Source organism: Gavialis gangeticus, unplaced genomic scaffold (assembly GCF_001723915.1).
Source record: "Gavialis gangeticus isolate Ggan-Ray unplaced genomic scaffold, GavGan_comp1, whole genome shotgun sequence".
Classification (NCBI taxonomy): domain Eukaryota; kingdom Metazoa; phylum Chordata; order Crocodylia; family Gavialidae; genus Gavialis; species Gavialis gangeticus.
This window is the reverse complement of record NW_017729008.1, coordinates 27,605,629-27,619,999: the sequence shown is the minus strand read 5'-3', so window position 1 is coordinate 27,619,999 and position 14,371 is coordinate 27,605,629. Positions and strand designations below refer to the sequence as shown.

The window sequence follows — 14,371 nt, the reverse complement described above, 5'->3', positions numbered from 1 at the left end:
TGTGTGTGTGTGTGTGTGTGTGTGTGTGTGTGTGTGTGTGTGTGTGTGTGTGTGTGTGTGTGTGTGTGTGTGTGTGTGTGTGTTGCAGCTTTTCCTGGCCTGGCTGTGTACAAGGCATGTGGGGCACTTTTACCTGGCCACTGAGGCAGCATCCATACTGTGGCACCCCTGAGGGGGTCTTGCAGCACCCCAGGGTACCATGGAGAGCACATAAAGAAACAACAAACTCTCCCTGTGCCTGAAGAAGGGTATTTGTACCCAAAAGCTTGCAAAGAACAATTTTTCCAACTATTTAGTTGGTCTAATAAAAGACCATCTACCCAAAGAGCCTTGTCTGTCTATGTCTTTAGACAAACATGGCTACAATTAACAACCCTAACCAAGGTACCATGGCATTTTTTATGGAGGACCACTGGAATGGGTCTACCATTTGAAAGAATAAGGTGGATGAAGGAATGGGGGTGAAAAAAAAAATTGTTCCTGGATTGGAAAGGGCCTTTTTAGGGAACTTATTTATTAATTATCCTATAGACATTTTTTCTTTCCAATGTTTTGTGTTGAACCTAGAGAATGTATAGATAGACATCTGAGGAAAAACCTAAAAAAGAAAATAAAAATGAAAGCCCATCAATCTAACTCATTATGAAGTCTGGTGATGAATGGGCCTCTATGGTAGAAAAGTAACTGTCCTTCATACCTTCATTCAGGGTGGAGTAATTTTAAGTCAGGGCAATTTTAAATAATTCATAAATAATTTATGAATAAATTTTAAATAATTTTAAATAATTCATTTAAATTGACTTTTAAACTATTAATTTCAATAAGGCTTCATAATACCTGAAAAATTACCTGAAAAAAAACTTAACTTATATGGCATCATAACTTTGGGTACATACAGGCATTTGGGGAGGCTATGGGGTGGCAGGGGTTAAAATGAGTTAAAATGGTCACCTGATCTAAGGTAAATAAGGATGGGGGGGTTAGGAGCTTGGGGACCCTGCGGGTGCAAGCAAGGTCTGTGGGGGCTTGGAGGATTTTGAGTTAGTGGGGTCTGTGGTGAGGTTGGGATCCGAGGACTATCTGGGTCTGCAGTGGGGAGCTGGTGTGGTCTGGGAAAGTTTGGTGGAATCGGGGGGGCTAGCAGGGTCCATGATGTGGGTTTGGTGGAGTGGAGGGTTTCTCTCTCCCCCCCAGCCAAGCAACTTCCCCCAAGTGAACCAACCTCAATCTTGCCCACCCTTGCCCCCAGTCTAACTTACTTCCTAAGACTGACACTGGGAGTGGCCTTTAGGATACTGAGTTTGGCAGGCTTAGGGCAGGAGAGCTGGCTGGTCCATGGTGAGAGGTTGTCCATCTGTGGGGGAGGGGCTAAAAATAGTCAGGTGCTGGGGGTGGTGGTTAGAAAAAGCGCTGTCCTGGGTCTGGAGCTACTGGTGGATCTTTCCCAGCCCCAGGGCTGTGCCAGGAACTGTACAGACGTTCAGATGTTCAGTTAGATCAGTCTCACCAGACCCGATTTGACTCCCTCCGAGGTACAATTAACTTAGATTGGGTTGGCCATTTTTAGATCAGTCTAACTGTCCTGAACTTCAGTACAGTTCGCACTTAGTTTGACCTAACTAGGGATCCGGGTGAACTAAATTATATTGGTTGGCCATTTTTAACATGAACTAATCTCCCCCTAATCTCCTCAAAAGTTTGTATGAACCTTTTAGGTTAAACTGGCTGATGAACTGAATTATAAATACTAGAAGAGTTTTGAAATAGACTACTGATAATCCATCCTATTTGAATTTTATGAAACAACTCAAGACTGAGTATACGTAAAAGTATCTGAAAATAAAGAAGTAAGGCCTTGATTTCACAAAGAGATCTTCTTACCTTCACAAATAGTTAAACTACCTTCAACAAGGTCACTCATGCTTAAAGTTAAGCATGCAAGTGTTAGCCGCATCAGTAGATGCAATTGTATTTATTTGAACCTTTGAGTTATTTGAGCTTATTCTGATCTCACAAGAATATTAGTACTTGTGTAAATGGAAGGTATAGGGTGGGGGTGGAATTTATACCAGAATAAATTAGGCAGTGAATTTAAATAATTGAAATTATAACATAGAAATTCACTGTGTGGATAGTCTTACCCTGCTCCCCCCCCGCAATGTTTCTTTGAGTTCAGCTTTTGTCACTTTGGTTAATAGGTAAACTAAAAAAACCACTACATGGGGTGTTATATTGGCTTGACCACAGTAAAACATCCCTGTATAGTCAAATCCTCAGTCAGGTCTTGGACTTCTCTTTTTCAGCACAGGTGAGTCTTTAAGTGTTAAACATGTTAGTACAAGCCCTCTAAATATTAGGAAACCATTGAAGGAAACAAGTGTGAAGCATGCACTTTGGCAATTAAAGGTTGTAAATAGAACTAGCAACTTGTAAATTATTTTACTTTATTAATTACTTTTTAATTACCATCTTTCTCTGCTTCAGCCTATGTCCCATATTTCTGCCCAGGAGCTAACAGCCATGTTAACAGATACTAGAGCCACTGCTCCATAATGACACCCCCTGTACCATTAGCCTTCTTAAAGAGAGCAAGAAGATACATATGATGCACACATTTAAAGTGAGGCTGAGCTGAACCTGTAGTGAGTATTATTACCCCCCACATTGAAATTCAGGTGGAGTCAGCCAGAATCTCTTCAGGGCCTCCCATTAGTCTCTGTGTACTCCCTCCTCACTGGAAATGCTTTTTATGGCACAATCTAGCCCTTGTTCAGCCAGAATTGAATACTGTATCTCTTTCCCAATCAATTTATTTTTATTTCATTTAGTTGCGTTAAATGATCCTGCTTCATTAAAATACTGAATGTAAAAAAAACACAAATCTAGATATGCAACAGATATCATAAAACTAGAAATATAAATGCCAGATACAAAACAGATACTTGTTCTAATACATCTCCACTTTATATATTAGCAGAACAGTAAGCATGAGACTGAGACACTCTCTGCAGCAACACATCCATAATGAACATCTATTTATTTTCAGGAAACAGTTTTCAGACTGGACACACAGACCTTGGAGTCTGGCAGACTGAAATGTCCTTTCGATCCTCAGCAGCCTTTTGCTTCCATAATGACAGGTAAGACATTAAAGCATGGATGCTTTTCCCTCACATGTTCACTAACATATTCTGAAATACTGAAAATAGCGGAGATGCTCAGCAAGTGTAAATCAGCTTGCATGCAGTGATGACCTACCTGGCTCAACAGCATCCTGAAATCTGCATATGCTAAGGAGGGAACTAGGAGGGAGCCAGTAAATGGAAGCAATGCCTATTTAAAATCAAAATGGTATCATATTTATTGATCAGTTCTGTTACATAAGACATACCTCTCCAGTGTTTCAAATAATTTTGGGCTTCTGTCTACAGTTACCAATGTGTTCTGCCCTTAGAAGTCCACTGACATGAACCATTTCCATAAATACATTTTTGATGCTTCCAGTTACTTTAATGGCCACTTCTGAGGCGTTCAATCTAAGAACAAGATAGCACAATCTGCCTCCTGCATAGGTTCTGGTGCTGCGTGGCCTGACATTTGGTGCCGTGAAAGGTCAACTTGACCTCCGGATTTCAAACCACCAGACGAGTTACTTTAGTCATGGCTTGGTTCGTAGCTTTGGACAATTTTAATTTAACTTATCCATCAAGTGTACGAATGGAAGATAAGAGTAAAGTACCGTGACATTTTCATTTGAGACAGAAGAGGAGTGGTGACAGTGCTTTGAAGTATTGGTCATTGTGTGTTATAAAAAGAATATGACTAATGCTCAGTCTTTATTCCCAGATAATAAGATAGATGATTTGTGATCCTGACCCAACAGATGGGCCAGCACTTCCTTTATTAAAAACAATAGATTAAAGCCAGTGGTCATCCTTCTCAGGAACCCCTAGTATTTTTAATGGCCATGAAGTCTATTTTTAAGCAAGCATTCCAAAAACTTCTACCATTCTCTTTACCCTAATGTGACCAAACACTATGATTTATTATAGTCTTGTTTGCCTATTTCAGTAGCACTAAAACACTTTGACTTTTCTCTTAAATCTTTTGAAATGGAAAAACTGCTATGTTGCAGCTTGTGAAGATAAAATTTTAAACATAACAAGACCCATGCCAGACCAAATCAGTGATCTGTCTAATTCAGTATCCCTGTATGAATGTGAGTGGTTGCAAATGCTTCAGAGGAAGGTACAAGAAATAGCACGGTGAGCAGTTATGAAATAACTTGCCACTCCTAACACATCAACTGGAGATTATGCTAGGAGCCTGAGGGAGCTGTATGACTTCTGGCAAAGGCATGGCACTGAGATGCAGGAGATCTCAATTTCTGGTTCATATTTCTTTTTCCCTGTGCCTCACTTCTCCCATCTGCAGAATGGGAACAATGATATTGTTCTCCTTTGCAAAGAATTTGGAGATCTCAAGATAAAAATATACATATGCACTATATATTATCTCTGTTTCTCTCTAGTTGGTTTACTGCAGCCCAGATAGTTTTTATTCTGTTCCATTTATTTTCTTTTCTTTTTTTTTTTTAATTTTTCAAATAATCTGGCAGTAATTCAACTGATTAATTATTCATTATGTTAAAAAATCCTGGTGGCTAGAATACATGGGAGCTGATTTTTGCCAGTTTAGAGTTTATTTAGCCCATATCCTTACAAAAAACCCCAAACCCAAACTGTAAATACGTGCTGTTATGAGTATTCACAGACAAGTCACAGATATCATTAAAAGTTTTGAATATTCATTTACCTCATCTGGGTAGAAAAATGGCTTTTTAAGACCATTATTGTTACACAGCATTCTTATTTGCTGTTATTATTTATATTAATGTTCAGGATCCCTCTTATTTAAAAATCTGTTCACCAGTGCTTTTGTAGAAAATAAGTAGAACTTGGAATGCAGGATGCCAAAAAAACAACAAAAAACTAAAGTGCTGAAAAGTTCTTGTCAACAGGAGTTAAGTGAGGATCAGCATTTTTTTTCTTTTAGCCCTTCAGATTTATCAATCATTGAATGCCTGTCAGTTAGCAAACACCAATAATACTGTCCATTCCTCATTATGACATTTACCTTTCAGAATATGCTATTGTTCTTGCACAGTGGAGACGCAATGTCTGAAAGATGTACTTCTAAATATTGCCCTGGAAAGACCACTTTCATGATACCAATCCAAGTTAATAAAAGAGGGAGAGATTTATTTGGTTGGATATACTGTGTGTAGATTTTTGGGTCTTAATTGTTAAAGTACATTTATCTTTTTAAAAAAGAAAACATACAGCACTGTACTAATATTGGATATGCTTTCAGTATGCGACTTTTTCCTTAAAGGGACCCTGAAAAATGTTTCCACCAAGGTCAAAGTTGAAGTAGTGGGTTTTGACACATGCAATGTGATTGTTGTGAAGTGTAAGTTTCTTTCAGTAAATTACAGATAACATGCATGATAGTTCAGTTGTTTCGCATTGCAGACAACAACAACAACAACAATCACCATTATATTTAATTCTGTTATATAAAAAAATCCATTATGGTAAATTATCTCTTTGGTTTGCAAGGAAGACAAACATGATGGAATGCATGATGCTATGAAAAACGTTTACAGCAAGATCGTTTTTTAAATGTTTCTTTTCAAAGAGCAAAAAAGGAAATATTGGTCTGGTCTTGTGTGCTCTTTGGTTTTATACAGTGCTCAGATATCAGGAAAGTATGTATTGTATGCATAGCAGAATAAACCGTAGCTGTATTTACAGCTGGCACAACTCAAATGCATTATAGATGAAATTTCACTCTGTGTGAAATCCTGACCACCTTATCCAGGAAAGGCTCATTTACATTGGTAAGTACATCAAGGTAGAATGAGCAGGATTTGATCCTGTATTCAAACTCAAGATTAGTAGTATGAGCTGTATGCAATATTAATTTGTGTAAACCTGATCTCATTTTCATAAATGACACACTGGCACTTAGAAGCATAAGTCTCACTCAGTAGCCAATGGGATTTAGGCTCATTACTACCCAAGTCATTTTTGAAAATGGAATTTGAACTCCTAAGCCACTTAGAAAAACCAAAAACATTCTCCTTCAAGGACCTTGATCAAATCACAGGTTAGAATTAAAATTTAAAAAGCCCAGTGGTTTAAGATTAGAATTGTAAATATATATAGCTGTGTTTATTCCCTCAGTAAAAATGGGAATGATTTAAACCACATATACAGTGCTCTTGAAATACCCACACTATTTCTCATTTACAGATGAGTACCTCTATGCTGGAACAGCTTCTGATTTCCTTGGCAAAGATACTGCTTTAACACGTTCTCTGGGCCTGTCTCAGGACCACCATTACATTAGAACTGACATTTCTGAACATTACTGGCTTACTGGTAAGATGTTAAACATATGCTGGTACTAGTTATATCGTCTCTGTTCTTTTTCAAACACCTGTATAACTAACATAGATGCAATCACTTAAGGGTATTTGTTGGGGATGTATAACTAGAGGATTAAGAAGGAGAATTGATGAAGTATAGAAAATATGTACCAGAAAGGAAAATACTGCAGTTTCAAGGGAATTAGATTATCAGACCTCTGATCCATATGTCTGTATAATGTACAGCCATTGGAAATAATTTTGTGACATAAATGTTTCTATTTTCAGCATTGTCAGAAGGATTTTTTTTCAACTAATTTTCCAATTACTTTGTCACAGCTCTTTCCTACAGTGTGTTAAATTGACAGGCTAGAAAATCTATTCTGTTGGGTAGGAGGTCTTTTTTTGGAAGGAAAAAATACTTTCTGCTGCTGCAAACAGCAGTTTAGAACCACTAAGGGCACTTTAAACTACCTTCCCAAGCAAAACACCATTTTCACTTGCTGATTAAAAACTATTCTAAGCTAGTAAAGCCTCTGAAAATGTCCACACTCACACCGAGCCAGCCTCCCACCACACACAAAGCAACACAGAGAACGTCACCCACAGTCCTAAAACCATCCAGTGTTGAAGTGTCCATATATAGTCACTTGTCTTTAAAAATGAGATAACACTGTCCACTGATATTGGATGCCTATGTGCCTTTTCTGAGTGACTTGTGAAACCAGAGGCTGCTGACCACAAGAGCGAATTGACTTTCGAGCAGTTTTCCTTTGAAAGGAATTATTTCATCTGTTAATTCTTGGAGTCTCCAACAAGAGTCTCTCAGTCTCCCACCTCCTTCCCTTCCTCACCTGTTTCCCTCAACACCCCCATCCCAGCATCTCTCTTGAGTCAAAAAAAGGTAATGCTTAGAATACCCATAGTGTTATGAGTGAGCCCTTTCAAGGTCAGTGGAGACCTTCCAAATGCTTTCTTCACCATCCTTGCAGTCCTTATGTGTTTGGTCCTATGCCTGTTGTGTCCCACCCATCCTGCTGATGCCATCTGTCCCCTGCTGCTAGACAATATGGGGTAAGGCAGGGCAGGTTCAACATGTGATCCAGGCCTGGATGGCATTCCTAGAAAGTAGAACCAGTATAAGTTTTGAGGCTCTGTATGCAGCTAGTTCCCTAACAAACTGTCCAGTTTTATAGCTGTGGTCACTGACTAGTCCTTTTAGCATAAAAATTTTAACCAGTTTTCTAAAAGGAAAATTACTGTCCTATAAAGCAGTGGTTTCCAAACTGAGCCACGGACCACACCTGGTCCACAATAACATGCCACCTCCACACTCCTCCTTTCCCCCCCACCCCCATTCAGCTAAAAGTATTATAAGTTTGATGATCAGTGTGGGTACCAATCCATCCCTAGAAAATTTGGAAAGTTGACAGTATCCATTTTTCCAAACAGTTTGCAAACGGGTGGGCTAAAAGATCAATAGTACAGTTTGGACCTAAGGAGCCTGTAGGCTATAGTGGTCAATACATTAGTATGTAAGACGACATAGTTCCCTGCCAAAAGAAACGTGCTACTGAAGAGACCAGTATTACAGCCACTTATCTGCCCTGTCAGTATCTGTGCATGAGTAGTTTCCTTTACGTCGCTAAATTACCTACACGTGCATTTGCAAGGAATCCTAGACAAACAAAGGAACATGAAAGAGGTGCAGCATATAAAACAAAGAGATTGAACATAGTGTGCACGTCCAGATGAGTGTGGCCGTGTGGAATGTGGCGCCGCCAACATGTCTGCAGCACCACATACCGCACAGTCAGGTGTTCTCTGCGATGCAAGGCCACACTGCCCATGTGTGCACTGCTCCAGGGCTTTTTTGCACTGTTTTTTTTTTTTCTGACCTCTGGATATCCAGGGATCAAAAAAGCCTGCACAAAAAAGAACTAGAGCAACACACACATGAGCACTGCATGCTGCTGAAAAGCAGAGTTGGGCTGCCCGGAGCCATGTTGCGGCTTTCAGCCAGGATCGCCACTGCTGTGGCCCCGGGAGGACCCCAAGTAAAGCATCGTGCTGGCCCCAGCCTCCCCTACCACTTCCAGGGTAACATGCTGCACACTAAAGCGTGTGTGATACTGGCATCCTCCGTGGAGAAGCAGCTGTGGTGCAAGGTGCACCGCTGCCACTTGTCCCCGGGGAACCAAATGTCCACACTTTTTTGGATGTAGCCAGTGTGTATATTTTAGTCCTGAGCTATAGGGCTTTTTTCTCTTTCTTTTTTTAAAACTTTGTAGATATGTTCATTATTGATTTTTGTTTTCAGTTAAACCCACTGTGTTTTTGAAAGCTTTACAAGGACACTGTGTATTATATTAATGTTGCTGGGACTAAAAAAAAACAGCTTAGTATGAGAGATGGCAGTGTGAAAACTGTCCCATGCTATGAAAACAATGAAGCTCCAACTTAATATTCACTTAGATTTTGCTCTGGTTTGAGCCATTTTAAAAGACTACAACTGCAGCACATCTGAAACTGAACCCAGATATTGATGAAGTGTTATACATTGAAATAAATATGAACTTGGGGTTTCTTAAGTGTGTTAAAAATGATTGTGTTAAGGCTGAAGAAATTCTGACTGCAGCTCTGATTTAACCATGTTGTGTGCTCAGTAACATAATACTCAGCTCATTATTAGTTTTTATGTAACATTAATGGTCACCTACATTTTCTGCTTTCAGCAAATTTTGGTGTTAAAAAAATATTTACTTGATTTTAAGTTAAAAAAATAACCCAACCTTTCAAAACCTGAATTTACCAACCATTTACCAGGCATGTGTTAGACCTCCAGGAATGGTTGTACATAATTAAGTAATTGTACAATTTGTAATAAATTACTTGCAGGAGTGAGTCATGTTTTACTTAGAATAAATGAAAAATGTGTGACTTGTTCCTTTTAAAGTGTAGAGAGGGCTGCACTAGAATACATTTTGGCATCTTTAAATTCGGTTTTGATTTATTAAAATATTTTTGGAAGCAAGATTGTTTCGCCTATAGAAGGTTTAGCAAAATAAAAGCAAAATGGAAAAACTAATACGATACTGTGTATGGCAGCTCTTTCACACTTGGCTCTTACATAAATAGCAGCCTCACAAAAGAGATGTATAGATAACCTTTCTGGTGATTCGCATACACATCTGGACTCCTATTCAGAATGCCACCAAAGTCAGAGAAGTCCTGAGGCTTAAATACTTAAAATTGGAGAGCACTGGACATGACTTGATCCACCTAAGCATGTACATGACAAGTGTCAGAGGAAAAGGATTGTATGAGGATTGTCTGGTTCCCAAGTTCTGCAGTCCTGTATCTGCCATATATGTGCACACAGTCAGCAAATTCACATTCCTCCCACTTCCACTGGCAGTTAATGCCATAATCAGAGTTAAGGTCTCCTTGAATAGTATTTATCTCTTAGGATTTGCCCCAGTTCTAAGCCTTCTTTGTCAGAGGATGATACTAAAGGGAATGACTCTTCTTCTTCTGCATCCTAAGTATGCCGGGACTAGTCATGTCCTCATGTCGTCTCTGGAGGCTAAACTACAGACTGCTAATGCAGAGGGTCTTCCACTAGCTCATTCTTCTTCCTTCACATCCCTGTTTTCTGGGCATTTTCTATTGCTTGGTGCCTTTGACATTTGGACTTCTTACTTTGCCTCTTAACAAGGCTTCTATATGTAGAATAACCTTCAGCAAGCCTTTTGATTATTGAGTCCTCTTATATTACATTGGAACATGTAATGAGGAAGGTAATTGGGCTGTAAGACTATCAGTGATCTTGGTGATAACAGAATCTGTAATATTACTACTGCTCTCAATACACCCCATGGAAGCAAATTGCTAAAAGTTCATGCCATACTAGGATCTAATGTGTTATCTATTCTCAGGATCTGCTGTCTCCCTTAGTGCTGTATTGTTTGCTTACACATGGCCAAACCATGAAATCTTCAATTAAGAAAACTTTCCATTGAAGTCAGATGTATTTCTGAGTGATAAAGACCACATGCATGGGGATGAAAACAATGATTTCAAATGCAGTTTGTTTCTCGTACAACACTTCAGTAACCTCAGCTCATAGCTGATTAGACCTTGCTCTTCTATATAGTGTGAACAGAAGTCAAAAGATGAGACAGAGGCTTATTGGTGGAATGCAATCTGTTTTTTGTATCATGAGCTAGGGCTATGTTTTTAAAGTGATTTCTATCTCTTTGTTCATGTACCTTTTCCAATATATTTTTGTTTTGATTTAACTTTCAACATCTATGTTTTCAATTGCGATTTTAAGTCTTTAAGTATTCCTGTTCTTTTATTTAATTTTTTAGGGATTTTTCTAAATCTGTTCCAAGAACATATTTATGAGCTTGTTTTTTGTGTTTATTTGCCAAGTAAAGCACTGAAATTTAATTTTAAATAATTGAAATTCAGAGTTCAGCTCTGCACATGTGGATTTAAAAATAAAAACTATCTAAGGCCTGTCTACACATGACATTTATGCTGCAATGAATGTATTAATTAACACACAAATAGGAAGGCATGCATCCAGTTTAAGATGCCATAAAATGGGGAACAAACCGTGAAAGTGTTCCACATATAATGTAGAATATTTTATGACTTTTTTTGCATGGCACCTTAAATTGAATGTGGGGCCAGTGGCCAACAATCAGCTGATTGTCAGTCCAGCCATAGGCTGGGCAGGAGGGAAGCCAAAGGGCCTTCGCTGCTGGGGACATTCCAGCCAGGGCTGCCTAGGTTTTAATACCCAAGCTGGGAAGCAGAGGTTCACAGGGGGGCAGGAGCCTTTACCTTTTTCCACTGGGGATTTAAACCCCACGCCAAGCAGCACTGGTAGGGTAGCCTGGTACAGGGGAGTAGTCTTCTCCTCATCAAGGACTTTAAACCCTGCACCAGGCAGCTCTGATTATGCAGCCTAGTGCAGGAGAAGAGGTTCTTGGTGTGGGGATCAGAGGCTTTCCTGTGTCAGGCTGCCTGGCCAGAAATGTTTGGCACAGAGTTTCAAGTCCCCAGGAGGGGAAAATCTCTGTTCCCCCTCCCATACCAGGACTTGAAACCCTGTGCTGGACAGCTCTGGCTGGGCTGCCCAGTGTAGGGAAGCAGAGACTACCAAAGGTGGATCCTCCAGCTTCCCCCACCGGGGACTTTAAACCCTGTACCGAGCAGCTCTGGGCAGCTGGGTGTGAGACTCCCTCAGCCCAGCTGATAATCAGCTGATTGTATGGCACCCAGGCTTCAGCTTGCCAGTGCAGGGGGAGCATTGCTGCTGGAGTTTATCCATGATTTTTTAGGTAGCCGTGGAAGCTTATGAATGCTTGGATCTGGGTCTTTCAAAAGAGCATAGAGGGGGTTCAGTGGAGATTTGAATATATTTGTTTTCCTTGAGTTCATTTGAAAATCCTGGCTTAAATTTATGCAACTCGATACACAATTAAGGCATCCTAGTTTTAAAAGTGGAATAACATTGTACCTATTCAAGCCCAGAAATTGTACCATCTGGCACAAAGGCACATACTTGGAATTTAAACAAATTCTATCTTTTATCTCATGCATAGATTGCAAGCATTGAGGCAGGGGCCATAGTTTTGTTCCATTTTTGTACAGCACCTAGTACTTTGGGCTAATAGCCCATGCCTAGAGTTTCTAGCTCCTAATATAAATAATAATGAAAATATAAATGAATGCACATATTTAAAAAGATGGGAAAAGATCATCCAACAGTCTAAAACATCAGTACAGTTTTTACTCTAGGTTCCATGTTATCCTTTTCTCTGCCAGCCAAATCCCTAAGAGAAAGGAGGCACTTTACTGCATCCTGTGAAGGCCAAAACTTCTGTTCAGTGTCAGCCCAGGTAATGGATCCCACCATCAAGGGTGTTTCTCTGCTGAATTTGCCTGGCTACTTACCCTGTTCTCCTGGAAGCAAAGCAGTTTTCTGTGCGTTAGCCTAATACCCTCAAGAGGGCTCAGGTCCTGTGGTTTATCACAAGGACATCTTAAAGCTATTTTCCTAAATGTCGGGTTCCTCTATTTATGCAATGTATGCTGCGTTCCAGTTATTAAGGTGTCTGGCATGCATTTGCTTTCTGGTTTGAATGGATAAGCAAAATGAAAATCCCAAGGTTTTACACATGTGAAAAAGAAAACACCAAGCAGGACAGGGGTTGAACCAAATGGCTTAACAAGTAATTTTAGCACTGCAGTGTAGGGAAACCGTTGGCTTTGTGAGGCTATTGTAGGATGTGATTAGCTTCATAAAGCTGCCATAAATATATGAGTTTGTGTCTATAAACAAACAGATGTTATATTACCCTCTTCCATACTGTTTCTAATAAATGTGGTTTTCTACTGTGTCTAGTTATACACAATCCATACAAGCAAAAAATCCACTTTATTACAGATTTTTCTTTTAGGCCTAAAAACCTGAATATATCTTTACATTCAAAATGACAGCCATCTATGCCAATATAAATAATGAAAGTGAAGCTGTCATACTAGAAATAAATACTTTGGGAATCGGTACAACCCTGGTCCATTGAAGATAAAGGCAAAACTGCCCTCTATGACAACTCACTGATTTCACTACATGGATATAAAAATGCAATCTTGATCTCAAATATTAAGGAATTTTTTACACCTTTATAACATGTTGCTGTTTTTGGGGACTTCTTTTAGGAGCAAAATTTATTGGACTCTTCCCCATCCCGGACACGTACAACCCAGATGATGACAAAATCTATTTCTTTTTCCGAGAAATATCACAAGATAGCAGTACCTCTGATAAAACAATCCTTTCCCGAGTTGGAAGAGTGTGTAAGGTGAGAAATGCATTATATGTTTCCTTTTCAGAAACAAATGTAATTTGTTTCTTGTAAGAAAACTCTCAATTTTTTTTGTTTTTTTAATAAATACAGAACATGCTGTCTTAGTAATATGCAAGGAAATGGATTACTAATATCATCTAAAATTTCCTGCAGAATGAACCTGATATAAGTAGTAAGCATAATAAGATGATAATTTTGCATCTAAAAAGCAAACTTCAGCTGCATTGTGGTGAGTGCCTTGGTTTTGTCACCCCTTAGCTGAGGCTCAGTATTGGGCAAGTGTATGAGCTAAAGTAAATGGGCTTTTAGCATGAACGCAGCCAGCACTGGTTTCTCCCAGCCACAGCTATAACCCATATCCTGTAGCAACAGATGTGGTAACTGCAGATGCCCCTAAGGGGCTTGCTGATTGGACTCATGGACTTGGCAATTATTGACAAAGTTTAGAGAAACAAAGTTTTTAAACCATATGGATCAATTTATGAACATGTTTGTATTTAGTGAATTTCCATAAAATGGCCATTCACATTTTTTTTAAAGTGAGAAAATGGAATGTCCTATTTTAACTTCTTAAGTTCTTCATGTTTTTTATTGAGTCTCATTGTACATTTAGTGTGAAGCTCTGAAAATATCTGACCTGTACAATCTTTAGCTTATCAGGTCCCAGAAGTCTTACCAGAATTCCCAGTAGGTGCATCTATATGTGCCATTAAGGCAATATGATAAACTGGCACAGGCACAGTGTCTGCACGTGTACCCAGGACTGCAGCAGTTTGAGCCAAGGCGGAGGCTTGGAGGGCCAGCTCTGGGCTTCAGGTGGCAGCGCTGGGTAGTGGAGGGGTTGGCTGGGGCACAAGAATGATAAAGCACAGAGCTGTGCAGCAGGCAGCCCCCACACTTTACTATCCTTATGCCCCAGCCATCGTCGACATCTGTTTCATCACACGCAATTACTTTGCTGTAGGGTAGTACTTTCCTGAACATACCCTAATACCTAATAAAGGTGCATGCATAAACAGTGATGCTTTACTGCTGAGCTAATTAGTCAACT

General features: G+C 39.5%; 1 protein-coding gene across 1 annotated transcript in view; it reads left to right on the top strand.

Annotated features, from left to right (window-relative positions):
* SEMA3D (semaphorin 3D) overlaps window positions 1-14,371 on the top strand; it is a 245,719-nt gene that overhangs the window by 138,348 nt on the left and 93,000 nt on the right. The window contains exons 7-9 of the mRNA XM_019509509.1: window positions 3,047-3,140; window positions 6,318-6,446; window positions 13,172-13,314. Of these exons, the coding sequence (XP_019365054.1) occupies window positions 3,047-3,140; window positions 6,318-6,446; window positions 13,172-13,314 (366 nt within the window). The remainder of the gene's footprint in view (window positions 1-3,046; window positions 3,141-6,317; window positions 6,447-13,171; window positions 13,315-14,371) is intronic.